The sequence below is a fragment of the Aythya marila genome (genome assembly GCF_965140915.1).
Source record: "Aythya marila genome assembly, chromosome: 11".
Classification (NCBI taxonomy): Eukaryota; Metazoa; Chordata; class Aves; order Anseriformes; family Anatidae; genus Aythya; species Aythya marila.
In genome coordinates this window covers 10,529,871-10,557,409 of record NC_139052.1, presented here as the reverse complement: position 1 = coordinate 10,557,409, position 27,539 = coordinate 10,529,871, and the positions used below count along the sequence as shown (strand labels likewise).

Genomic DNA, 27,539 nt, shown 5'->3' with positions numbered 1-27,539 from the left:
ACGCACGGCAGCTCCCTCAGCATTCCCTTCCCAAGCAGGCAGGCCGCAGCCCCACGCATCTCCCACGCTCTCCAGAAATGCAGTGAGACACCACAACCAGAGCCCAGGCTGCAGGGAGCAGGCGCAGGCCCCTGACTTACGATCAAGTCCGAGAGGTGGTCGGAGCCCGAGCTGAACCCGCTGGTGTCCGAGTCGGAGGGGCTGCTGGAGCGCGAGTCCAGGAGGGAGCGGGAATCCAGGCGGGAGTTCCTCAGCGCCGGAGTGGAAAACTTTTCCGACAGGTCTGAGCCGATGGGGTCTAGCGGCAGGAAACCCAGCGGGGGCTTCCCCAGGACGTTCCCCAGAGGGTTACTCAGCATGCTGAGAACTGCAGAGAAATGCAGCCCATCAGTGCCGCAGCACAACGCCTCCTTCCTCCCTGAGCAGGGCCCAGGAGATGCCGGGTGCCATCACCCTGCGTGCGGGCGGGGAGGGAGGTGGCAGGCTGGGAAGAGCGAGGCCTGACCCACCCACGTGGGATCCCACGGGGGCACGGCTCCAGCCAGCTCTGGACAAGAGGAACAAGTCTCAGCAAGCTGAACATGTCCCCAAATCAAATGACAAGAGCAAAGCATTCAGAAACGGTTTTAATTATTCAGAGGCTGCGAGACAAGGCAGCCTGCCCTGAAGCTTTCAGTTTTCAGCAAAGCAAGTTCGGGATACACACGATATCCTCAGCCTCACAAGGTTTTAACTCAGGTTTTCAGGAGAGGAGAGTCTAAAACGCTGCCCAAACCAGACATTAAAAGAAGTGCTATCACACTGAGGCGCACTACAGCCACTGGACACTGGTGTTACCCCAGTGCCAGAGCTGCCGAGGGTACACGCAGCACTGGGATGTACCTGCCCCAAGCCCCACGCCTGCTGGGAGCTGGCACCTCTAACCTCACACTGCAGCAAGGAGCCTCAAAACAGCAACAGAAAACCCAGCTAGGCGGAAGCAGGTCCGAGGCACCTGAGGCAGAGCCGGTCCACAGGAGCTCTCAGCTCCATCCACAGCACCTCCCCGCATTTGTGGAGCTTTATCCCCAAGAATTTCCCCAGCAAGAGCACAGACCTCTTCCTTCCCCCATTTCAGCCGTGGCACAGGACTGAACTCAGCACTGTGCTAAAAGGAGACTTGGAAAGAGACCATCTGCAGGGTAAGGTCACGGGGAGCTTTTCAAATATCTGCTCAGCTCTCCCCAACACACAGATGAACCAGCAAAAGCCAGACCGACCCCACAGCCACAGGAAGCCTCGGCAGTACTTACTGTCGGCAGAGCTCGAGTGGAGCAGCCCCGCGAGCAGCAGGAAGCCGAGGGAAAGCTATTGCAGACAGCTGAAGCTGGGGAGGAGACTGCTCCCTCCTCGTCGCAGCACAGAGCAGGGCAGAGCAGAGCATCTCCCAGCCCAGGCGAGCTGCGCTACGCTGGTTTGCCGACTTCTCTGAAGCCACGTGATGTGTTTAAAAATACAGCCAGCGTATTGTTCAAGGGAGACAGCTGAATTTGTTAAACAGGCTCAAAAATCTGATTAGTCACTAAACAGTACAAGAGTCAAAGCAAAGCAGCTGATCCCACAGCCCAAGCCTCACAGCTGACAAATGCTCCAACACTGACACCCTCCTCCACCGAGCTCTGTGGGTTCACAGTACTGGTCAGCAAGCAGCCCCACGGTGACCCCGTGTACAGTGGGCACTCCCGGAGTGCTACAGCAAACATCGTGCTGACAGCTAGCAGCCAACGCAGTCCTGTGCCTCCTCTCCTGGCTACAGCACTGCTTTCAGAGGTTTGGGACCAGAGCCCCAAACAGGTCGCACCAGCAAGGGGTCAGGGACACATCAGCAGTCCCCCGAGGTGTTATGGGGTTATCGGTAGTGTCACCTTCATCCCCGCCACCGTGCTGGCTTGCTACGGCTGCAGCTTATACATTTGCTCCCAGGATTGCTGGGATGTCACTGCAGCTAGAAATAGAAAAACAATGAGGCCGAAAGCAGTGTCTGCAAGAAGCAGGATTGCTGGCCTTAAAGGGATCGAGTGCTCAGGTGTCTGAAGAGCATGGGGCACCTGAGTTCCAGCACCGACCACCGCAGTGGCTACAACCGACCCACCCCTGACCTCCGGCCAGGAAGCGCTGGCATCCTGCAGTTAATGCAGATGGACTCCAGCCACCCCAGCAGCTTTCTGACAGATCCCACTGGCAGCACTCAGCCACGGGCTGTGCTGAGCTTTGTGGGAGACCCCCATGCCCCTGTGAGTCTGAGGGCTTATCTCGGCACCTACAGCTGCTCACAGGGAGGAAGAGCTGCCAGCCAGGCTCGGCATTTGCTCCTTCATGCTCACTGAGCGATCAGGTTGCATCCCCTGAAGCCAGCCCTTGCAGGTAGCCTAGGAAACATCCGCACTGGAGACCAGATCTTGTTTCTCACTGCACCCCTCCACCAACCTGGAGCACTCACACAGCTCCCTGCTGGCAGGGTCACCCGCTGAGCTCCCTCCTCGGGGAAAGACCCACCAGAAAAGGCCACCCACCCCAACAGAACCTCAAGTCATTTGGACCACTCAAGACATCCAGGGATGTTGCCTCATCTCCCCTCCCAAACAGGGAGCCTGCAGGAGAGGAGACTTTAACTATCTTTAGTGCATAAGCAAGATGCATCAGCGATCTCCAGTGTCAGGAGCATCCCTGGAGATCCTGAAGTGGAACAGCAGACACCAGACCACTTTTTTCTTAGTCTAAGTAGTGAAAAGCAAACAATCAAGTATTTCTCACACTTATGTGGGAAATTCCAGCCTAAGGGTCCACACAATTCCCTTCCACCTGCTCACACAGCAGCCTCGGCATCCAGAGCACAGCGGGTGGCAGAAAGCTTCTGGAACTTTTCAGGCCACCGCTCGGAGCTGCAAGAGAGGCACATGCCAACTCTCCTTTGCAGGGGACAGCAAAACCAGTAGCTTTTAATAGAAACTCCGCTCTGACTTTTGACTCACTGCTGCAGCTTTAATGACTGAATTCGGAGCCAGCATGCTCCATCTCCGAGCACGTCAGCCAAACGCTGACAGATTTAAGAGCTCTGTGGAGCAGTCTCGACACCCGCATGGCACTCTTCCAGATCGCAGGCGTTCAGGACGCTCTCTAGAGAATGAGCATTGGAAGATCCAGTCCTGCTTTTCCTAGTAAATGCCATCAGGATGCTGCTGCTGCAGTGTGCCCTCTTAATTCCTGCATCATCCCGGAGCCCCAGGGGGTACGAGCATCTCAGGCCCATCACACCCAAGCCACACGTTTCACAGCAGAAGTGTGCAGCCACACAGCCCACAGCCATGGCCAGGCTTAACTTTCATCCAACCCTGTCCTGCAGACCCCAAGTCATCTCTCGGCCCTACTACAGCCATATTACACGTGAGTCCACCCCATCTCAGACCAACAACTCCCCCAGCACAAGCTGCTGTTCTCAGTGTGCTCCCTGGGAAAGGAGCCCCAGCAGCAAGGCATCCAACACCCAACGCAGCCAGACTCAGAAGAGCTTTTTTCCTTGCATGCTCCAGTTAGATTTACAATTTAAGATTTTCAGCACCTGCTCAGGATCTTGAAGCATATGGCTTTCTTCCCCGCATACTGTTATTTACAGCCACTTAAGGATTAGACCTTCCTGGTAGTTTTGACCAAGCCTATTTTACAAGAAATGGCTGTAAAGATGAGCCCTGAGCAGCCAGGCTTACCACTGCCAGCAGTTCAGGGAAGGACTCTGGGCAAATAAACCACCTTACTGCTACGCTGATGACAAATGACGCTTTACTGCCTTGAATAAGACCTTAAGATAAGCAGAACACTAGAGACAGAGCAGCCACTGAATTTTTATTCCCAGTGACTCGAGCTGACAAAGAGCCCTGCCACCATTAAGCTGTCCTCGAGGACTCCGGCCTCAGCTTTGGGCTGCAGGAGACCACCCAGCAGAAGGAGCTGACAGCACGTTCCACACAGCTGCTAGCAGAGCAGTGCCTCTGCCCCATGGTGCATCTGTTCAAGGCAACTTACCCAGAAACAGAGCCTTGCCCAGAGCAAGGGCACTCACACCACACTTCTCACATCCCTCTGCTCAAGATCTTCCCCACACCATTGGAACAGCAGCCAAAGCTTCCCCAGAGAAGTTTGCCACGGGGCAGCACGCACTGCTCTCAGCCCCCTCATAAGTGTGGGTAGCAGCGTGCACGCACACAAGAGACTCCCGTTCTGCTGAGCAGCGTGCCAGGCCCCAGATTCCTGCATTACAGGCAACGTCTGGCACCTGCATGCTTAATGTGCGTGCAGTCAGACACCGCTTTTGGCAGTGGCACCAAGTGCTAGATGAGCACAGGCACCCACTTTTTGAAGTCGTGCTCTGAATACATATTTCAGCCTTTGAAAGCGCGCTGCAGGGCTGGAGGAAGCCTGTTTAGAAGGGACCAGAACTTGTACAAGCAGGTCAACAACGCTGAGATGGTCGCTTCTGCTGGCTGGCACCACCAGCAAGGGTAGAGGCAGGGACATTTCAATCTCCAAACACTGCTCACATTGCAAGCCTGCCCCTCTGCCCTGATCTCCTTGTGGAGGCAGGGATGAAGAGATCAATAGGAAGACTCTCACCAGAAGAAGCAGAGGAGATGGTTTTCAGAGCCACAGCACTTCTGCTTCCACTCGGTGACACCTGCCGTGCCCAGAGGCTGCAGAGCTGCATGCACATTTGGGGCACGGCGGCGGAGGAGGGAAGCAGCGTGACCAAGGCCCTGGAGACTGAACACAGTGCAGTTTCTTTGTCATTCGTCAAATAAGCTTGTAGAGGGGAAAAAAGGCTGATGTCCCAAACAATAGCCTGCTGCAGTTCCAGAAAAACAGCTTGTCTGCAGTTTTTACCGCCCAGCCAGACTCTACCCATGTGGGGTGGGAGCAGGCTGACTGTTTTAGTCAGCCAAAAAGCAGCACCTCCTACAGACACGAAGCAGCTTCATGGCATGAGAAACATTTGCATGTCTGAAAGGCAAACGGGCACCTTAACCACCTCCTACAGCTACAGCCAACGTCTCTGTAGTTACGGCAGAGACGCAGCCAGACAGGCCGCCAGGGTGAGTTCTCCCCCTCCACCACAAACAAGCACCAAGCTGCTTAGAACTTGGCCTGCTCAGCACAGGAAAGGGGAGATCCATACTCCAAACTAACCTCAAGTGGGGTTTCTGCACTTCTCACCTGCATCCGTGGCACCTTATGCTGCCTGGGGGAGCCAGCAGGCCTGCAGTTACAAAGGATCACAGAGAAACAGGTAAAATTTGCAAAGAACTGCTAATGGCAAAAGAAAAATCCTTCCTCCTAAGCACAGAAGCAATGGGACAGTATCTGGAATGGACAAGGGAGAGCTGCAGCCTTAAATGTTCAGAGCTCACCCGAGCAAGACCTAGCGCTACTGATCAGAGCAGCAGCCTGGATACCTCCTGAGGTCTTGCTGAAATCCTCCTCCTTCCGTTATGCTCCCATCACTCCAGATGGAGCAGAGTCACCGCTGTTATGAGAAGAGCTACGTGAAGGCAGAGGCACAGAGCTGCACATCACAACACAAGTCTCAGTCATCTTGAGCCAAATGCCAACATTCACAAAAAGTAGAGCCCAGACCAGCAGATGTGATCAAGGATCCACTTTAGACAGCGGTTACTACTGGCAATCAAGAACTATTGCACAGCCCTTTTTTTTTTTTTTTTGTTTCTGAACTACAGAAGAAGAACTCTGCCCTGACGGATTCTTCATTTGGGACAAAGAAGAACTGAGGATATTCAGGCAGCTATTTCTGGTTTGCTAAGAAGGGGCAAGGGAATAGAAAAAAGCAGCATGATCCCACAGCTGAACCGCAGAATTAGAGTCAGGACACCTGAGGTCTATTCTTGGTTCTGGCACCAACATGGTAAGTCACTTCCCCGGCGTGCCCTGAAAAATGGAAACAGCAGCAGAACCAGGAACAGAAGCTTATTGCATTAATGTTTGAGAGCACAGGTCCTCCTCCTGCTCCAAGTGAGCAGGACCTGGCTGACAGCAAGCTTAACTGCTTCTTGAGGCAGGGAATTTACTACGATGTTTCTGGGAGGGGAAAATGGATGCCCAAGGTAGATGTAAAATCAGCAAGGACAGCTAGAACATGATTCAGGATTTTAGAAGCGCACAGGTAATTGCATTCACTAAGCAGACTGCCACAACTGCATTCGTCTTAAGAGATCAGAACGGTGAAATACAGCAAGGTTTAACACGTATCAGTCCCAGATATATTTAAAAGCCAACATATTCAGGTCAAATTCTGCACAACAAGCTTCAGTTTTGCAAGCCTCAAGAACAAACACTTCTATATTTAAGTACTAAACTCCTCTCAATTATCTGCTGCAGCGTCCAGGGTGCAAACTCTGCAGCATGTGTTAGTTTCTGTGATAACAAGGCTGAGGCTGACTCATTTTCACTGCTCAGCTGTATCACAGTTTGTGGGGTGTCAAGTCGATCAGGATACCAGCTTTAGGAAAAGGAGAGCTCTTTGGAGAACGATGGGGGAGCAGCATGCTGGAAAAACCCCTCTGGGCAAAGGAAGAACAACTAAAACAGGCTGTTGCCCCAAATGCAAGCCTCTTTGGGAAATGGCACACAAGGAGGGGAGCCAGGCATTTCTCCACAGTCTTCTCACACGGATGGCCTTGGGACATGATGCTGGCCCAATTAGTGTTTCTTTTTCTTCAGCCCCCCTTGGGCTACACTGCTTTCCCCAGCCTGTCCCATTCCCCATGCAGGGTCTTGGAGAAGGCGATTTACCTTGAGCCCACAGGCAGGCAGGTTCAGACCAGCCGCCCTCCAGCAGTGCCCTCATGCAGCAACACCTGGACACACTCAGCCTTGCACACACCACAGGGTTTGTAACAAGGCAGGGAGATAAAAACAGACTCCGGACTTCTTCTGAAGAGCTACCATGTTACCACAGATGAGCTGCAGCAGGCAGACTTTGATGCCTCACTCTGCCCAGCAATAAGCAGCCCTGCCACTGCTTAGACACCTAGCAGCACAAGGGATGGAAGAAAACCTGTCTGTCCTATCCCTCATTTGATTGGCACAATTTTGGGGATGAATTTTACCCCAGGCCAGAGCTTGCACACATCTGAAACACCCTGCCACCACCTCCAATATCAATCACAGTGGAAAAAAGACTAAGCTGCTAGTCGCCTGGGGCAGCTCAGAGCCACCAAGGAGCAGCTCAGATGCTCTCCTTGGGAGGAGACACTTGTAAGGCTCATTTCAGCAGCTAGATGAGAGGCACACGCTTCGAACTACAATCTGGTGTCAAAAGCTTATAGGGAAGCTCCATGAGCCCCATGTATTCGTACACACCGGCATCACCAGGCGATGAAGCAACAGATAGCTTGTCTATGAAGGGTGGAGATCTGCCAGTGCTGGAGCATTTTCTCCACCACACCTCCACCAACGATCAGATGCTTGAGAAGTCTGTGCCTTCCTTGCACCCACACTCATCCACCGTTACCTCCACAGGCTCAGTGGCCAAGCAGCAGCAACAGCCCCTCGGATGCTCTGGAGAGCACACTCAAACGTCCTTCCCTCCCAGGAGGGACCAAGGGAAGGGATTTTTGGTGGGGCGTGCCTGCTCCTGCAAGCCATCTCCAGCACAAGCCAGGAGGCTGCCCTGACCCACTTTAGCTCTTGCTGGATGAAGGCAGAGATGCTGGGTAGGTTCCTGTTCAAGTTGCTCACCTATTTGCATCTTCTGCCTTACAACATCAGTGCAAAAAAAAAAAATCTGTTTAGGAGAAGCTGCTCAAATGGAAGATCTAAAAGCCGGATTAAGAGCAGCTTCCATTAGAAGCCAGTTGCAAACTTGGAGCTTGGATACTTGTTTTACTTATTTGATACATGAGTTATTCCGTTAAGGATCAAGCACCACTGCCCCACAAACAGCCTGCAGCTATCAAGTGCTCCGGGCTCTGTTCCTCAGCACAGCCAGCTCTGGCCAGCAGCTGAGAAATCAGCCCATGGAATGTGATCAGCCCTTACTGAGATGTCCTCAAGAAACAAGTGCCCATTAAGCATCCACACCAAGTACGCCCTCAGAAAAGCCCTACAGGAGCTAAGAGGGCATGGGGCAAGCTTTTAGGCAGGCCATTGCGTAGGCAGCGCTGCAGTACAATGGGCACACAGGAGACCCTGCGAGGCAGGCCAGCTTCCAGCTTGGAAAACTGGACATCTTCCCTTGTGTTATTAAAACTGATCTCCACATATGAGGCACTGCAACTGTTTGTACCAAGCTGCCGCCCTGCTTGGGAGCGGGCACTTGGCACCATGCTGCAGCACAGGTTAGCCCAGCAGCAAATTAAACAGAATGGATGCCCTGGGGACTTCCTCACCCAGATCCTGTCCCTCCAGGGTCTTCCTCAAGCTCTGCAGCTGAGCACTCTGAGCCAGCAGCTCTGGCCCTGTAGGAAGGGCAGCACCTGCTGTGTCGTGCTCATTAGCAACCACCCCAGACTGATCAGCAACACTCACCAACCTCCTCTGCAGCCATGGCACACACCAGGAGTCTGGATTACCCTGCAGAAAGAGGGGTGCTTCCTGCTTCCTTCTGCCAAAGCTAACCAGCTCTGGAGGAGGTGTTTTCCCAGGTGCCTGCCACCACAGATGCAGTGTTTTGAAGACAGTCTGCAAATAGCCGGTCCTGGGGGAGCAGCGTGCAGGTCCCTCCTGCTGTTGTTGGGAAGAAAGGCTAGGAGACCATGGAAACAGCCACACATCTTCCTGTGCAACAGGTCTTGTATCTTGAAAGACACATCCCCCCTTCAGGGGATGATGGGCTTTTGCCTTGCAGGCTTTAGAGCCTCCTAAGAGAGACCCCAGCTCCTTGCCAGGCAGCACACAGACTGCCCGCAGCTCTGGCCCAGCAGACTTTAAGCAGCTGCAGATGACCAGCACATCCACACTTACTGTGGAAAGAAGTTGCTGTGCTGTGGGAAGCGGTAGAACTGGGAGCCCCTCTTGAAAGGATCCAAGACCAAACTCAAGTCCGTTGCCACACCAGCAGCCTCATGGTGATGCTTAAGAACTCAGGGACATTTTGGAATTGCACATCTGCTCAGGCTGTCCTCACCCAGAGACAGCATCCCAGCCTCCAGGAGGCAAGGCCACCATCAGCAGTTTCCCAAGACACTGATAGCAGCGTTCAGAACTTGTTTAGGGGCAAGGGAACAACACGAGTGACATCACAGAGCAGAGCTGATCCTCCTGAAAACACCCTGGCAGTCGTCCCCCCCACAACCAGTGCGCAGCAAAAAGCCTGAGGCTGCAGATCTCTGAAGAGGGGCTGAAGGATCAAGCTCCTTCTCTTTACAGGGACATGAGCAGAACAAAGAAGTCTGAAACCGACACCAAGCACTGCTTACACCTGTGTTAGAGCCTATGGAGGCCACACTCAGCTCAGGGACCAGGACAGAAAGCTCCTCCAGTGCATTGGTACTGTGGCAAGCTTCACATTAACAGACTGGTTTTAGGATGATTTCCCAGTGGGCAAACCTGCCTGTCCCACATAGGGAGGCTGAGACTAACCCATATAGGGCAGACCAGGCCAGCCAGACCAAGCAGCTGGCACACGGGCAGAACAGCAGTGAGGGAGCTGTGAAACCCACACTGCTGTCACTGGTTCTCCGGGCAAGAACTGGAACAGGACCCCATTTGCTCAAGCTCCTTTAGAAACAGGAAGGATAAAGGATGCCACCAAGGGCAGTCCTGCCTTGCTGCCTCTTACCCCTTCCTTGCCCCTGCAGAGGGAGGAACACAGAGGTCTTGAGGCAAGCGGCTGCCCGCTGCTGGGATGCTGTAAAGGGGAAACGCTGCCTCCAGAAAGACAGCTGGGATGCCAGCACTGGAAGTGCTTCAGGCCAGTTTCCTGCAAAAGCCCCTCCCCAGGCCACCGAGCAGCTTTCTGGGGCTCGATGAAGTACTTCCAGCCTGACAGATCTAGTGGCAGCAGCGGGTTTGATGTGCCTTCCCAGCTATGAGACAGCAGTTCACTCCTACAGCCAATAAATGCAGGCGGCTTCAGCCTGCAGCAGCTGCTGCCTCCCGGGGAGGCTCTCTCCAGACACCAGCTTCAGGGGCTGGCAGCGCGTCTGGCACGCTCTCAAGGGCTAAGTACACGTCCTCGGTGCATTACGGTGCTACACCCAGAAGGAAGGCGCATTATAACAGCCCGGTCCCGCACAGCCATTCCAGCATCCCTTTGGGAAGGGGGACAGAGGCAGGACTGGAGCATACAAACCGGCCTCACCGCACCCTGGCCTCCTCTGGTGTGGCACCGGGTCCTGCTGTGCCATGCCACCACCCTGGGTGCACAAGGTGACACCAGGAGGGTGTGCAGCCAGCGGGTCCTCCCCTTCGGCTCCGAGCTCTGCGCTGGCAGGGACAACAGGCAGCAGAGGAGGTCCCAGCTCATCAGTGCTCAAGCACAGGCACTGCAGGGGACCACATCAGCAGTATTTTTAGCCTGACTGTTACTTGTGCTTTTTTTTTCCTCCTCCTTTTTGCACTTCCACCCTTCCAGCCACCTCCCCATGGGTCTGCGCAGCTGAGTCACTGCTGGAACCTTCCAAAGGCATTGGGTGCCAGCAGCACCATCCCTCCCCAGCCCCTAGAGACTGCCCAGCCCTGACACAGCCTCACCTGCCTGCAGAACACCCGCAAAAGAGTTCCCAGCCCTGCGGAGCAGGCTCATGCAGCCTCCTAGGCTGCAATGCCGGGTGCTAGGAGTGCGCGGACATAGAAGCACCCAGCCCACGTCTTCCTTTCAGCCACAGCATGGCCAGGCCACCCACAAATGTCCACTAGCTTCTCAGATCTGCGCAGCTCACAGGCCCAGGAGTGCTCCTCCACCACCCAGAGAGGAGCTCCCCAGTTTTCAGGAGGTGCTCCCGAGCTACACGGCCTCTCCTCCCCCGGAGCTTCACACTGCTGCTCCAGGGCCCTGGCAGAGCAGGCAGCCGCAGCTCTGCAGCCCCAGGAGGCGTAGGCAGGCTGAAGCCGTACCACAGCCGCACACAGACCCCAACATTTCACCTCCCCAGTGAGCAGATGCCATCTCCACAGTGCTTGGAGCAGGACTGGAACAACTGGGCAGGCCCAGGAGCATGCCTGGCCTAGCTGCTGCACGTCCTGGAAGGGAGGGTGGGATGGACAGGCAGAATGCAGCCTCAGGACACCCCAACCATACAGCCGGGGTGCTCCGAAGGCCTGAGGCTCCTCCAGGGAAGCTGCATCTGGGCTGGTTTATGCCCCAGTCATCCCCACCTCCTATACCAAGGGAATAGGAGGAGTGAAAGTGAGGAAGTCTTCTCCAGACAATGCTGGGTGCCACCTCCCAACAGCTGCTGCTACCAAAAGCACCCAGGGGATGCAGGCCACCCAGGCACAGCCCCTTTCCACCGCTCCTCCCAAGCCTCTGTGGCAGGAGCTCCAGCACAGCACACTGCAATCCACAGGGGCACCGGGCACAGCCTCTACTAGCAGGGAGGTCACCACAGCACCTTCACATCACCCCCCAAATTCACCTCCCTTACAAAACCAGAAGCCCCCTGCCCTTGGAAGGGCACACATCCCCCAGCACCACAGTCTACGCAGCTCAACCTGCAGCACACAGAAGCCTGCCACAGGCTCGTGCAAGCGCTGCTGCCTGCCTGGCAGAGCGCTGCAGAGATGTCTGCACCTCTGCCAACGCAGCCTGGCAGGAAGCTGGCCAAGAGAGCTGGGGACAGCCGCACCAGATCAGGTGGGGCTGGGACACCAGCACGGAGCAGCCACCCCAGTGTGTGACAGCCCCAGTTCTGCAGCACTATGACCCAGCCCTGCATGGCATGGTTAATGCTGGAGGAATGGTTCAGCACCGACACAGCCTCCTTTGAGTGATCCTTTACATTAAAGGTCCTACAGCACAGCCCAGGGCCCTACAGTCTGCTTGCTGCCATAAGGGGCTCTGCGCACAGCCTGTACTAAGGCATCTGTCCAGCCCACAGCACCGATAACTCCCATTCCTCCATCCCCCCGCCATGCTTCAGCAGGGGTTGAGCTGGCAGTGAATCAGCTACAGGACACACAGTGAGCGTGGTGTTCCCTGGCTCGTTCAGGGAAACCCAGAGGGCCATGTGCTGGAGGTTTCATACAGCAACCACAGCCTGACCATAGCAGACCCTGGTTGCCTGCCCTAGGGTCCATGAGCTCTGTCTTGCGGGAACTGGATGTGGGAACTCGAGCAAGCGGTGCTGACAAAGCTGTCATTTCAAACTCTGCCACCCCACAAGCGATTTTTACGACCGATGCAGTGACATGCTGTGTTGTGTCCCAAAAGCTCAGCTCTTCCTATCCAGGGGCAGCACCCCCTCAGAGCACACACAGTGTAAACAGCTGGGCATCGGAGGTGGTCTGCAGCACCTCCTACCCCCCCCCAGACACCCACATGGCACTGCCCGGGGGATATCTACATTCCTGTCAGCAACAACTTCATGCCTGGGGCCTCCTGTGTCACCCAAGTCTGCGCAGAGATGCACTACCCTTTTAACAAAGCAGCAGCGTGCTGCTATAAAGGGATGAGTTTCTGTAGCAACCAGGCTGAACTTGTACAAACTCTGCCAAAGCACTAGATCTTTCCATGGACTGATACTTGAATGAGCACGCCAGCGCTGGAGAAGCTGGTCCTTACAGCCCCGCAAGGCTGGGAAATGAACACGTCCCTCTCCACCACACCCCCTGCCCCGCGACAGGGAGCTGCAATGAGTTTGTGCACGAGGCGCCCCTTCCTCATCCTGAGCACACACGGTTTGACAGAGAAAGCCAGTAGCTCCGTAGGAGTTAACTGAGCCCTGAGTGGTGCTGGGGAGTGCCCAGCACCCCCAGGACTACCCATCCCATCCCAGCTGGGGACACAGTGCTGGGGGAAGGGAAGCCAGCAGCACGGCCGCAAGCCCACACCCTGCCAATCACATAGGTTTGCGCCGGACCACAGGGGTTCAAGCGAGAAGCCATTCTGCTGCACCTCCTCCAGCCCGCTGCTCGGAGCGGACCGATGCTTCCAGCCAGGGAAGGCTCCCTCTGAATCCCCCAGGCTGAAGTAGTTTGCCAGGTGCTGGCTGCACCTACCACACCCCAGAGGCAGTCGTGCAGCCAGCACTGCTGCTGCGCAGGGGTGAGCACTGCCACCGGGACTCTCGCAGCCAGGCAGGGGGTCTCTCTGCAAACACCCAGCTGCAACGCACCCTGCCTGCCGCTGGGGATTTTCTCCGGCCACCGGAGCGAAGTTGGGCTGCGCTCGCAGGCGGCGTGGCTCAGTGCCCTAGCACCACACCCCCCACCCACTCCATGCAGTGGCAGGGAGAGGATTTCTCTTCTCTCAGCTGCGTTATTCCTCCAGCAGCGTCACAGCGACAGCAAAAGATAAGCCCGGGCACTTCTGCCTGCAGTGAACTGACAGCAGAGCAGAGGGGGCTGTGGCACAGCCAGCCACAGCCTCCCCAACTCAACCCTGCCCTTGCCACCACATTACACAAGCACTACAGGGAGACAAGCCCCCATCGGAAACTGCCAGCACCCTGTTACACAAGCAATTGCTCTGCATTAGCTTTAAAAGAGCCAAAAAAAAAAAAAAAAGGAATCCAGCAACTGTTGCTGCATGTGTCACTCACCGGACTGTGTGCTGGTTTGTGCTGCAGCATCAGAGTCCTGGGTGCTCCAGGGTCTGTCCCACCCTGTCAGGTTGAGGGACTGCAGGCCAAGGCACAGGTCGTTGGTGTCGGGGAGGCCACGGGAAGACTCTTGCGTGGATGTGGGGAAAAGCATCCTGCTTGCCACTGCTTCTTCAGAGTCCTGGAAGTCTGCTCAGATTGAGAACAAACAGAAGCTTGAGAGTTCAGGGCTGCTTTTCTTTCGAAAGGAGTTTTCCGAAGCGTTAAGCCCCAAGGCAGGTCTGGCGCTGCTCTGAAGCCACTGCCGCCGCAGCCAGCGGTTGCACCCCGAAAGGGAGGGCTACCATATGTCCAGAAACCAGCCCCCCACCCCCCTCAGCCCCTCCACCTTCCTATCCCGCCTGCATTACTGACTGGGTCAGCATGTGACCAGGCTGCTGATGCTTACTGTGCTGACAGTGACGTCACTCAGCCATGCAAGAGAACCGCATCAGCTCTTACAAAATAGGGGTAAGAAGAAAGGATGGATTCCCCCGAAAGACAAGGCGGCAGGCAGGAGGAAAAGGGTGCAGCTCCGGTAAGCCAGGCAGCACAAAAGCAGAGCTCCACGGCGCAGCAGACAGCGATCCCCCCAGCAACGACGATCGCAGCAGCGACAGCAGACAGTTAGTTTTAGTGCTACCCAGCTCTCCTGTCCCCGCCTCCCTCCGCCCACAAAACCCAAAAACACTTTAGTCCTGGACAGCCTCCAGCTGCTGGCTCCAGTTCAGAGCCCGATGCAAAGCTTCACAATTCTGCTAGCATAATCTATTCGGTTCAGCTTGGCCACTCTGCCTCCCTGACTCTGCATTGTTTACCACTGAGTAACAAGGATAACCTTCACCCCCCTCCCCGCTACCCAGAGGGAAGCGCGTTATCCCTGTCCGGTCCGCGTGGGCACATCACACCAGCGTAGGGAGCGCAGGACCCGTTTCCCATCGGGAATTTCCATGGCCTATTTCCCTTCCGCCTGCCCGGTCCCCCCCTGCCCTGAGCCCTCCCCTCCCCTGCGGGAGGTGCGCGAGCCTACGGTACTGGAGATGCCGGATTCCTGCCTCGGTTTAAGCCTGTGCCAACAGCCTAAGGAAACGCAGCAGGTTCATAGTCTGCGAATTCCAGCTTAATGCGGGATCTGGGGGCTGATGAAACCACAAGATGCTCAGCCGTGCTACCCGAAATCTGAGTCAGAGGGCATTTATAAGCCAGCTCCAGGCAGTGGCAGCTGTCTCCTCCTCCTCCCCCTGCCCCCTTCCCTCCCACTGTGCCATCAGATGTGCACCTCGCGCACACGCTGCTCGCGGCTCTTCAGCGACTCCAGCCCGTCACGTTATCCCTCACGTGCGGCCCTGGCCATCCCAGGCAGCCTGCTGGCCTCCACAGGCCTCCTTTTCTGTGCCCACAGCCACATCTCTCCTCACTCAGCACCCAGCACAGCCAGGCACCGAGGTGGGGCCCTTGCCTTCACCCCACAGTGGTTTCAGGAGCTAAAACACCACAGTCGGGATGCAAGCAGCTAAAACTGTACCCACCGACAACCAGCTGCCTCCCTGGCCACAGCATCCTCCATGGTACCCTGCTGGCATAGCATCAGCACAGCTTTTCCTGCTCCCCTAGTATGCTAGTACGAGCTGTAGCACCAATTCAGTCAAATTGCTACCAGGCGCCTGTAACAGCACCGAGTATTTCTCTGAAAGCATCGTGCCGCATCTCCGGCTGGGTGTTTTACTGCATTAATTCCTCCTGTACACTTTTTGGATTGCTCGTTTTGGACAGGCCCTAAAAACATTTATAATGCAGCTGTAGGGAGGAGAGGAGAAAGGCACATTGCTCAGACAACTCAGTTCCCACAGCAACCATAACTTGCCCATATGAATATGCAACATTTCTGTGTTTATGGAAATGCACAAGTGCTCTGCATGAGTCCCCATCCCTGGCAGGAGGAGGCTACCTTCCACCTGGGGAACAGAATTGCACAGGTTTTGTACCATCTCCACCATCAACTCCCATCACACCTGATGTTCTCACAAGCACGGACACAAGCAGGAAGCATTTTCTGACAGCAGAACTCAAATCCCATCCAGAGCCCCTCTGGAAAACCCACAACTGAACAAATAGGGAAAATAGGGAACGAACTCAAAGTGCTCATACCACAGCATCCTAAGCCAGACATGCCAGCTTTCCCTCACTATCCCTATTTCTCAGGAAATAAGCTATTTTGTTTAATTGAACCCAATCAGATTTGGGTTCAGAGCTGTGTTTCTTTCTGACGACTTCAACCTACATTGAAGACAAGCTCTCTGCAATTCAGTTAACAGGCATAGCTGCTGAAACAAAGCAGGATTTACTTTGATAACCAGCATTTCTTAATTAGACCTTCTCCCAACCGAAGCAAACAGCCAGCACAAGCCTGCTTCCCCTTTAATGGCAAACAGCCACAGAGAAAGATAGATATGGGTCATCAAGGAAAAAAACTTAAAAAGGGAATTTAAAATGCATTTCTGGAATGCTTATTTTCAAACTCAGAGAATGGAAATTTGCTACAAAGCAGTCAATTGTTAATGGCACACATGTAAAACTAATAGGATGCAGGGCAGGAGGAATTAATTTCCTACAGAAATCCAGTCTGAAGAGTCACAACCTCAAGTTAGTTGCAAGTACGTGCCTACCAAATATTAGTTTCACTTTGCAATCTGACCCAGCCCAGCCCAAATGCTTTGCCGCAGACTTTTCCGAGCCCCGAGAACCAGCCCAAATCTTTCCAACCTGGGTTTTTCCCTGGAGTTGCCCCTGGAACCCAACCATCATGGCAGAGGGAGCCGTGCTGCGGCGCTGGGCTCATGCCCGAGCCGGTCGGGTTTTGTTTCAGCAGCATCCTGAGAAGCAGGTCCTTAGCGAAGCGCTCCCGTGCGAGTCTCAGCAGCTCTCCCAGGTGACGTCCTCCCACCAGATCGGGACGTCCCCAGAGTCAGGGCGCACAGCAGCACAGGCTGGGCAGCTTTCCACACCACCGCCCCAACAGAAAGCTGCATTTTTCAGACTTCAAATGTTAGCCCCACATTTAAGGCATTTCAAAGGCTTCTTCACAAGGAGCATCTCCACGCAGCTCAGCCCTGAACTTGCAGCTCAACCCTACCAGCAGGCTTACGCAAGCCCCAGCCACTTGTCCCCACCCCAGCACTCCCTCCCCACTCACACCAGTTTAGGCAGATGAGCTTCCACCCTGGAAGCTGGGCTGGGGAACCGATCTGGTTAAAGCCACGCCACCAGGAGTTAGTTTTAGCCTGGCTCATTTCCCCAATCTGGTATGCAGTGCGGCTGCACCAGCCAGGCATTTCAAACAGGAAAATATTTAGAAAATTACAGCTTGAGCCTGAGTGGAGAGGACAAGGAAGGACTGGCACCAAGCGCCACGGCCCGCAGGCAGCTTGCAGAGGGGTTAAGGCAGCACGAGGAGCCGAGCACAAGCCAGGCCCTGCCCCACAGCAGCAGCATCCCTCAGTGCCATCAGACTCGTTCTGCAAACTGACACAAGCAAGCACCAAGGCATTCAGACTTCCAAGCCCTCCAGACGCAGGCCACCTGCAAAGCCAGCTAAAATCCAGCAAGCACGCTTTGTCTTGAAAACTGGGAAAATACAGAGAGGGGAAAAAAGGAAGCAGAATGGTTAAGCACACACAAACCAAACACTCCTCCTGCTTCTGTGGCCATGCAAGGTCCCCCTTCCCTCCCACACACTAATTTCTAGCGGAGCCTGAATGCAGAGGAAGCCCCTCCACAAACAAGCGTGGGCACAGGGGAGGGATAAGAGCTCTGCTGGAAAACAGAGCGGAAGGAGCTCTGTTCACCAAGAGATGCAGCTCCAAGACATCTTTGTGCGCAGCAGCATTGTGAGCTATAGCTCTGAACTTCCAGATCAAATCCAGAGAAGCAGGAGGCCAGGCAAACCCTGCTAAGCCCTTCGGGTCACAAGCGGAAAGGCGGCTCACAGCAGGAGCGCCCTTTTGCCTTTCACACCTTTTTATCCCTCCGGTTTCAAAGGCTAGGAACTGCATCCATGAAAATTAAGCTTCTCAAATACATTTTGCGTACAAGGCAGACTACAACAAATCTTGAGCGAAAGCCTGTAGAGGATGAGCCAATTGTATTCCTCAGGTACACCGGGGATCATCAGGGGCTTAGGAAAGCTCTTGTTAGGCATAAACCTACTAGTTACAAGAGGTTTTTCTAATACACAACTAAGCATCTTCCCTGTAATCTGAAAAACTCCTCAAGTGGAGAAATTTGTTGCTGCATGAACCATTTCACAGCCAGCTGAAGGAGTTTGACTTCTTTTGGTAACCACAAGCACTTGAACAGCTAGCAACCAACTATTTAAGAAACTAAGAGGGGCTGCAACTTTGGCTCACTGCTCTACCTACTTCTGAGAGACTGTCACAGCACTAGTGCCCAAAAACTTGCACAACCAAACACCATCTCAGCACAGCAGGTCATGAAACCCTCAGGAAACCTGCTGGATCTGCAGCGACATCCCGTTCAGCTCTCCTGGGTTTGTGTCCAGGGCATCCGGCACTTATTTGGGGCAAGCCACAGCCTTGCCCTGGCTTAGGCACCACTGTGCTATGCTTTGGGTCACCATCCACAGTATTTTTCCCCTCATCCCAGTGCCATCTATCCAGCGTTTCCGTCTTGGTGGCTGCAGGGCAGTGAAGGACAGAGGCATTTACATTACAGTACCAGGGAGAACTTTTTCGGTGGCTAAACAAGGGATGCCATTAACAGCAGCTGATGGCAGGCAACAAGCTTATTTAGTCTTGGTCAGCATTCTTCCTTTGGCTTTCCTTAAATAAAGGAACTCCCCAGAATCATTAAGGGCTGATGGGTCTCAGCTAGCAGCCTTTTATGCTCACCTTGGCACCTCAAGCCACAGTAAGCAGTTTAAGCATACCCCAATCCTTTGAACAATGGGCTGTCAGTTTACAGACAACATACGGCTACACTTGGGGTACCTACAGCCACTTCAAGCCCTTGTTTTCAGTCCATATCACCTTTAGTTGAAACAAGTCCTTTAGCCAGGTGAACAAATGGGCATACAAAGGCTAAAGAGAAGCTTTACTTGCTGTTCCACTTAGGCTGGAAGTTGTCCCTACAGAACAGACAGGATTTCAGAAGCTTTCCTACCCAGATCTGGTAGCCAGCAAGGCCAGGCTTTGAAGCCTGGCAAAAAAAAAAAAAAACACAAAAAAAAACACCTGAACAGCTGTGCAACAAAAGCTACTTAAAGAGAATGGCTTCACTCACGTTCTTACCCAGACCAGCGGTGAGCACACACATTAGCTTTACATTTTGGGAAGAACCAACACCAGAAGCTGTGGCATGCAAGGCCACAACAAGCTGATGTCTGTGTGACATAGCCATGCTGAGGAAGTTTTGCCTTTCAGGCTGATTCAGTGCTCTCTGAAGAGAGGCAGGTGTTTTGAAGCACCACACGATCCCGTCTGGGAAGCAACCAGACAGGTTCCACAATTACAGCCTTCATGGCCAGCAGCCACCGTGCTGCCGCGCTGTACCCTTCAGTTTGGGCCTGACCTAAGCCTTGTGTTTGGGAAGCTCCTGGAGCGAGCACCCATAAACGACTGCAGCATCAGGCTGGGCCTGACAGCTCAGATCATTTTGACGAGGCAATTAAGTTCACTGAGGATTATCATTAACTGCAAACTGATCTTTATAGAGATTTAACATTAGGTATGCCCACTTAAGTCTCCAGTGGCAGTCCCTTCCGCCACCTGGATAACTCCCCACCTGTGTCAGGAACAGGGCCCTGAATAAGCTCGTTGTCTCACATTGCTCAGCCCGATGCCGTGGCCATCTCTGTGCACTTCACCACACCAAGCAGGGCATCTCCACACGTGTTTCCCCAATAGCATTAATGAAAGGTCATGAACTTCTGCAGTCCCTCCTCCTCCACCACGTGTAATCCTCTTAAGGCTGAATGGGGCTTCTTAAACACACATTCAATCCAGGATAAATTTAGTTTGACCTGAGGAAGACAACTGAAAAGCTGGAGGGACCATGAACAGATTAAAAGTACAAGTTTCCCCTACTGGAATACATCTCTTCCCCAAGCCCTGCCACCAGAAGAGAGGAAGTCAAACAGAGGCAGTACTTTTAACTGCTACAGCTACTACATTAAGGGTGGATCTCCAGGCTCATTAAGTTGAGACAGTAGTGAGGACTGCAGGAGCTATGAGCTTTATGTTAATGCAGCCTAACTACTATGCACAATGCACAAGCTGTTCTTGCACTGAGTAAAAGCACCAGAAGCTCACAAGTTCATCAGGAGTGATTTAACACAGAGCCAAGTCACCACATGAGAAGTCCCTGGCTCTGACCAAGGGACAGCTCTGCAAGGCCACCCACCCAACAGCCAGGCTCACCAAGAGACCCTGATCCAGCAGAGCCTTGTCCTGCTCACTCAAGAACACTGCGAACTGACCTGCAGAACTGCAGCATTCAGGCCCTCGCTACCTCTGGAGAGGTCCCAATGCAGACTAATGAGGCAAGGCCAGGACTGCTGGTGGGCTAACATGCACCAGACAGATGCTGGCCCACCCAAATATTTGCAGTTGGTAGCTGCTGGACCAGCCAGGATAGCTCAGGTTACTTTATTTTTCAGTGTCTTGTGCAGCCCAGAGGCAGCTTCTGGAAAGGTCGTGTTCCCATTGAATGGTGAAGGCACCAAAGGCAGCCACTTCCTAGCCCTGGCTCAGCAGCACCCAGCATCACCACTGTGCCAGCAGTCAGCACCTACTTGTGAGGCCAGCCTCACCCACCAAGCAGGAACAAGAAACATTTACTAGGATTTCCCTGAAAGCACAACTTTGCTTGCACCACAGCAGAAATAATGTGGTGCTGGAAACCTCCTTTTTCACAGAGAAGTACCATCATACTTGTCCTACAGGAAGGTCTTCCACAGAATTAACTTGCTGACAGCCTGAAGCACACAGTTCAGCACCACAGAAGGGAAATTTACCCACTTTCCAATTAAGACTCCACCTCTCAACAGCCCTGTGACAGGAAAGACCCCACTTCATCTAAGAAATACCACAGCAACTGACAGACAAGAGAGATTTACATGCAGAGGGTTATAAGCAGGTTCATTTCATGCCAGTCCTTCAGAGAAGAGCTTTGGAAGACAGCACTGTAAATCAGTGTTGCTACACCAGCTCTAAGCCCAGACCTAAAGCCAGAACTAACCCACATCTTCACCAGGTGTATCTGCTCTGGTGGGGTGAGACATGTCCAACTAAGTCAAGTCTCAGCTTACTTGCCAAAATTACGAAGTGCTCCATTCACAATTAAAAATGGAATATGAAAGGCTAAAGCTAAGACTTCAATGAAGCAGCCAGAAAGAACCCTCATGAACCCAATGAGTGTATTTTCCTTTATTTTAGGTTTAATCCTCTGCTATTACTCCAACACATCAAGGTCAGATGCAACACTGTCAAGCACTGTTTTAAGGGACAAAAATTTCTAACCAGCTCAGTACAACAGCAATCTCAGAAAAAGCACCACTTATGCATGCCACTGACCTGAATGAGTTAATATTCTCTATGCAACTGCTCAAAAGTTAAGAGCATATCCTCCAAAACTGTTTTACTTGCCATGTTTCAAGCAATGCTGGGTATAGATCCGTACCCAGAAGCGAACAATTCACTTCCTCCAGCATTTCTGCAGCGCCAGCACAGGATCACATGGCCAGATCAGCCCCTGGTCCACAGCGCTAAAGCCTTCAATACGCAGGAGATTAAGCTGCACTGGAAGTCATCTGGTAGCAGTCATTTCACTAGGCCAGCACAACATTGCACTGCACAAGCGCCCAACCCGACCACAAGGTGTCCAGAAACCAGTTTGCAGCTTTCTGTGACTGTTTGGTTGAGGCTACCCACCAGCACCAGCAGCTACAAAGAAAGCTTGCAGTGGCCTGCAAGGTCACCAGCTGGTGAGGTTTTCCCTTTACTTCCCACTTTGTTTTGGGACCAGTCCCAAGGGTCTGTTTGCTCCCAATAATGGGAGAAGTGTTTATTGACCCTATAAATTCAGAAGCTGGAGGAGCAACAGCAAATCTCTTTCAAGAACCCAAATCCTTGGCACAAAAGTGCACTGGCAAGAGGATCATCAGGCTCTGGGCAGGTACATTTACTGGCAGATCTCACCCACTGTAAAGGGACAAAAGCACGTCCTTCAGTTACATAAAAATAAGTCTGGACCCAGTACTCTTTGCTTTGGCACAGAGCCTCCTGTTTTGAGGCAAATCAAGTGCAAGGCAGCAGAATATTCCCACTGCTCTCAGCCCGCACGAAGCGGGAACTTGCGGTACCAATTGCATAATCTCAAGCTCCTCTTTGAGAGAAAGTTTTCTCCTACATGCACTGCTCTGTGTGTTCTTCAACACGAGATTAACTACGCTGTAGCAAACCAAACACGGTTATTCAAAAGGCTTTCGCATTTAATGCATGCAGCGGATCAGCCATAGGAGCCACCAACAGACTAATCCTGCCTCCAGGAGAGGCAGACTGCTTTACTGATGGAACCACCTATGCCAAAAGCAGCTGGCAGATGATACATTACACACACATCAGGCAACAAGAGCTCACATCCTGCCCACGCAGGACCTGGGGGAACATGAAGCCAGCCTTCCCAGGCACCTCCACACTGCCAGGGAACACTGGGTTATCCATTTCAGGCTCACAAAGCCCCCCCATCACCAAAAAAGCATTAGACCCAACTTCGAGTAGCTCTTTGTCCACAAGCAGGTACCAGCCACCACACCACCAAGGAGCACACCATGTTTGCCAGGTCCCACTGAGCAACTCCCCCATCCTACCAACCCCTGGCCCTCAAGCTTGCCTCCAACCCAGCCAAACACGTCACCTGGCAAGATGTCACGTTTGCTTTTTGTGACAGGAGTGGTGCAGACTCCACTGAAATCCAAAGAGTTGTCCAGCATGGCGTTTATTCGGCGAAATATATCTGCATTGCTGCAAGTGGAAAGAGCAGGGGCATCCGGGCTATCCCAGCAGTCTTTTATGCTCCTCCCAGTATCTTCTTTCTGTTAAGAAAGAATAAGCATTAGTGTCAAGCACACTACTCACCACCCTACTTTCAACACATTGTGGAAAGCCTGGATTGCCTCCAACACTCATATTAGCTTTAGCTCCATGTCTTCGCAAGGTTCAGGCACAATTCTTTGCACTAAAGAAACAGTTAAGCAAAAGGGTCAGCAGTTTGTCAGCACTGCACACCTGACCAGGACCGCCCCAGTCACAAGCAGGCACCAGCTCAGCAAGGCTGGGTGAACTTTAGACCAGGAGCCACAGCACCCAAACCTGTTGGGCTGCTAACACAAGCTCTCTGCCTTCCTCCTGCACAGCACAGACCACACTCCTTATCCCCACGATCAGCATCCTGACACCAGGGGACACTCGTGGCCCAGGCAGCCACCACCTGACACCACAGGGGTTCCCCCCACACACAGTGCGGCTCACTTCACTGCTCTCATTTTGCAACTCTGGACAACATCTTGGGAAAGCCAAGTCAGCAGCCACACAATCACTCCAGGCTTATGGAAAAAACAAGGCTTCCCAGCTAATCAAACAGCCCCAAAGCCCTGAGGTGTCACTCAGCAAGGTGAAATGAATCCCAGCCTTCTCTTTAGTTAGCAGCTCCTTATCAGAAAGGGGTTACCCAACAACAGCTCTGCTTTATCACAATCCTCCACCCGCACTGACCTACCCATTTCAAGGTTTTTTGGGTCTGACCATCCTACTACAAGCCACGGCTCTCAGTAAAGCTTCTTCTGCATGCCAAGAGCAAAACCCTCCTGCTTCTTGGTGCCAGTCCAGAGCCCCAGCAGCAGCAGCTGCTTCCCCCAGCTCTGCCTGGGAGCCACTTCCACACCCAGGCTTGCTTCAGTGCAGCTGCACAGCACTCGAGCCCTTGCCACTCTAGAAGCTGCTAACAATCTCCAACCAGCATTTTTTGGACCACAGGCAGGTCTCCCCGCCACCCAAAAGCTACTGCAGCAGAAGCCTGCTCCTGAACACGCTGAGCAAGCAGTATTGCCGTCAATTAAGACGCACATTAAAGAGAAGCGCAGGAAGGCACAGCCACTCCGGTTTTGGCCTCTGGACCAGAATCCCTGCCATTAAGCAAATCTAGCTGGAGCCAAATTCAAAGAACTGAATCACAGCTAGGCTGGCAAACGAGGCCTCTGCTACTCCAAGACACACAAGAGCCTATAGCTTTAAATTGGGCCATTTGTATTTGTCAAGGAGCCGTTTAATCCATCCACCATTTGGATGTGATCCTGACAACTTGGGGCCTGCCTTCCCTACACTCCTGCTTCGCCCAGCAGCAAGCCTGAAGCACTGAGCTGGTTCTCCTCCTCAAATGATCCCATACTGATCCTTCCAGTGCATGGCTTGTAACAGGGTGCAAGAGGCAAGCCTAAACCAAATTTCACATGGCAATGGGAACTTGGCCCAGCCTGAGCATGGGACTCCCATTTCCCCATTCCCCACCTCGTGAGCAGTTTTACTGCCATTAAGTATGCTCGGTTTTCCATATCTCAGTCAGCTGCAAGCAAACGAGCCCCTGTCCTGGAGGAGGCAGCAATAAGCCAGGGAATTGCTAACTCCTGTGAGGAGGCAAGCAATTGATTCAAGATTTCAGCCTGCTTAAGATTATTGCATCTAATTCAGCATCACTGCCTGGGCTATCTGTCTGTTAAAAGACCCAGCCCACCCTCAGATAAGGCCCTGGAACTGTCAGCACAGCACAGGAGCATTTACAAGCCAAGAATAAACAGGTAGGGCTCAAAGCAAGCTTCAGGCAAGAGTAAACAGGCAGAGCAAGCTTTAGGTCATCTTTATAAAAAGCAGCTGAGGAGTACAGTAGCTCAATTTAAGAAAGTATTGCCAGTCATCTTTAATAAAACAGAGTGCCGCATCAGGCTGCTTTGGCACAAGTGTGAAGTGCCATATTCTCCTCATGTTACTGCTACAGAACCTCTTAGAGCAGAAGGCAAAGCTTTTTCCTCAGAGTTTGTGCTAGCAAGACAAAAATAAACTCCAGCGGCAAACCAAATGCCTGACCCATTCCTGCTCATTTAGCATTTGATGCTTCCCACAGCTGGCAGCACCAGTCCTGCCACAAACAAGAACAGAAAACAGCAAGAGGATGGCCAAGCATTTTTACGGAATTTCCTTTTACTTAAAGAGCTTTTAACTTTGAAGACTGAAGGATATCCTAGAGATACTGCAGGCACCACCGACTTCAGAGCTGGCATCCAACGCTTTGCGTAGGCAGTGGCTCGTGTCTCTGCATCTTCCCTAGCGAAGCTCACCCACCTCCCTGGCCCCCCAAGCCAAAAATACTCCTTTAAAAGAGCTCTGCAGGTCTCTGAAGCATGCAGGGTCCAAACAACTGGACTACACAGGCTGCTGAACAAAAGGAATTTACAATACGTAGCTGGAGAAAACATCCACATCCCTTAGTCTCACCAGGGGTTAACACCAAAGCACAGGGAAACGTGTTTGAGGCTGCGTGCTCCAGGCCCTGCTCCCTTCTCACTTTAAGCAAAGAAGCATTCTTGAATGCAGCAAGGATTAGCTTTCAACACTCCATCTTGAAGGACTTTGCTGACCAGAGCAATACATCAATAGTTACTCTTGCTCCTCTGGATGTCCTCTGCACCACAGCAACTACAGCCACAGCCCATGCTTGAGGCTGCCCCCCTCTGCCTTCAGCAAGGCACAGGGATGTGTGCCCAGTGCACTAGAAGGCTCTGAAGCCCCAGGGAGGGACCATCAGGCACCAGACACCTGTAGCACCACACTCCAAACAAAAGCCACCTGAGCAAGATGGGGAGCACCTGGCTTGATGCAAAACAAGGCAAGAAGTTTCTGCCCCCACAAAGCAGCAGAAAGACAGCTGATGTGCCACCTCACCTGCTTACTCTGCATCCAGAAGCTGGCAGCCAAAACATCATTGTACTTGCAGCCATCACGTCTCTGGGGTTCACATCTCATCAGCCCCCCAAAACCATGACTGCAGCTGCACTTGGAGATCCCACACAGGACACCCACAAGACACGGACCTGCTGCAGCTCAGTCCATGGAACAACGCCTGCTCACGTAAGCAAAAACCACTAAAGATATCTAAGTGGAAACAAAGGCACCTCCACAGCCCTGACATAGACACACCTGGTGGAAGCCTAGCATTTAAACAGCAGATAATGAAATCCCAGGGCCAGGCAGCACCCCCAGCAGTGTGCAGGATTAGGATATCCTAATCCTGAGGGAAGCCATTAAACACAGCTCAGCTGCCAGCATAACCGAGATGTGCATTAGCTCCTTAGGAACAGGCAAGGCTCGTCCACCTCAGCTGCGATTCAGCCTTGACTCGTTATGCTTTCCACAGAAATCCCACTGAGGCAGCATCACGCTGATGCCTGAAGGGGTTCTCAGCCGAGAGGGTCCTGAATCCTGAAAATGTAAGATGTTGCTAAAATAGCATCAGTTTCTACATCACTAAATCAAGACAGATCTACACTTCAATCAAAAGCAGCTCTAGAAGTCTCTTACTGAGATGTTTTGCTTCCCAAACCAAAGTCAGGTGCACCAACAGAAAGCACTACTCTGAGGCCACTGCTCCTACCAATTAACACTGCTTAACGAAGGAGCAATTCAGCCTGCCCAGGGCTGGCACCGGCTGTCCAGGGCGCTCCCCACCAGTGGGGCTGCACCTCAGCAACTGCTCCGTGGCTCACATGGAGAGGGCCTCGAACACATCTGCCTGGAAAACAGCCCCGTTTGGAAAAGTTTTCTTTGGATTTACTTTTATGTGGGAGTGCTGACTTCGGAATTACACCAGTTTTGCCAAAATCCTTGTTTTGAAGGAAGTTTCACTGCTAACCGCCTCCTTTTTGGTGTTTGTTTTTTATTTTCCTCAACTGAATACTTTGAAGCGATTATTTAGAATCGATTAGCACCCCAAACAGAGGCTTCAGAATGGTATCAACAGAGAATAAGGCTAGGTACTGTAAGACAGGAGCCCTGACCTCCCCCAGAGCATTCCCCCCACAGCTGCCACCACACCGCTACCCTTCCCCCCAAGCAGCCCCAACGAGCACTAAACCTAGCTGGGTGATAAAAAATACGACGTAAAGCCTGGAGAACACTCCACACAGGTGCAGGAGCTCGGAGAGGGCGCAAACTACTCCTAAATCCCAACCACTCCGCCCTCCCTCCGCCTCCAAAAAGCGGCTTCGAGCCACGAAGCGAGACCACGACAGCCAACACCTCTTCAGGGGGGCGACCCTGAGGGGCGAGGGAGGTAAGGGGGGGGGGGGGGGGAAGTTTTCGCCTCAGCGCTCCCCCCCCCCCCCCGCAGCCCCCTCAGCGCCGCGCTTCCCGCCCGATCTCCTCAGCGCCCCTTCCCGCCCAGCGCTCACCCGCCGCGCGCCGCCAACGTGCGGGGCCACGTGAGGGGGCGGCGAGGAGGGGAAGGAGGAGGAGGGAGGACCCCGCGCGCCGCCCCTTCCCCCCCCCTCCCTCCTTGCTGCTGCTTCCCGCCCGCGCGCAGCCGCCTGAGCACGGCGCGCGCTTGCTCGCTCACCGGCGGGAACGCCATGGGCGCTGCACAGGGCGGGGACGAGGAGGGAGGGGGGCGGGTGCTGGCGGCAGCGGCGGC

At 53.4% G+C, this 27,539-nt stretch overlaps 1 protein-coding gene across 4 annotated transcripts in view; it reads right to left on the bottom strand.

Annotated features, from left to right (window-relative positions):
- Nucleotides 1-22,873, bottom strand: part of CPEB1 (cytoplasmic polyadenylation element binding protein 1) — a 30,528-nt gene extending 7,655 nt beyond the window's left edge. For 2 of the 4 annotated variants that reach the window (XM_082769634.1, XM_082769637.1), the window contains exons 1-3: nt 22,719-22,873; nt 13,749-13,937; nt 141-367 (exon numbers count right to left, since the gene is read on the bottom strand). In XM_082769634.1, coding sequence (XP_082625760.1) covers nt 141-367; nt 13,749-13,937; nt 22,719-22,794 — 492 coding nt within the window. In that variant the 5' untranslated portion in view covers nt 22,795-22,873. Of the gene's footprint in view, nt 1-140; nt 368-1,292; nt 1,309-13,748; nt 13,938-14,196; nt 14,326-22,718 lie in introns of those variants that run through there. The other 2 variants (XM_082769635.1, XM_082769636.1) reach the window with 2 other exon arrangements.
- Nucleotides 22,874-27,539: the final 4,666 nt, after the last annotated feature.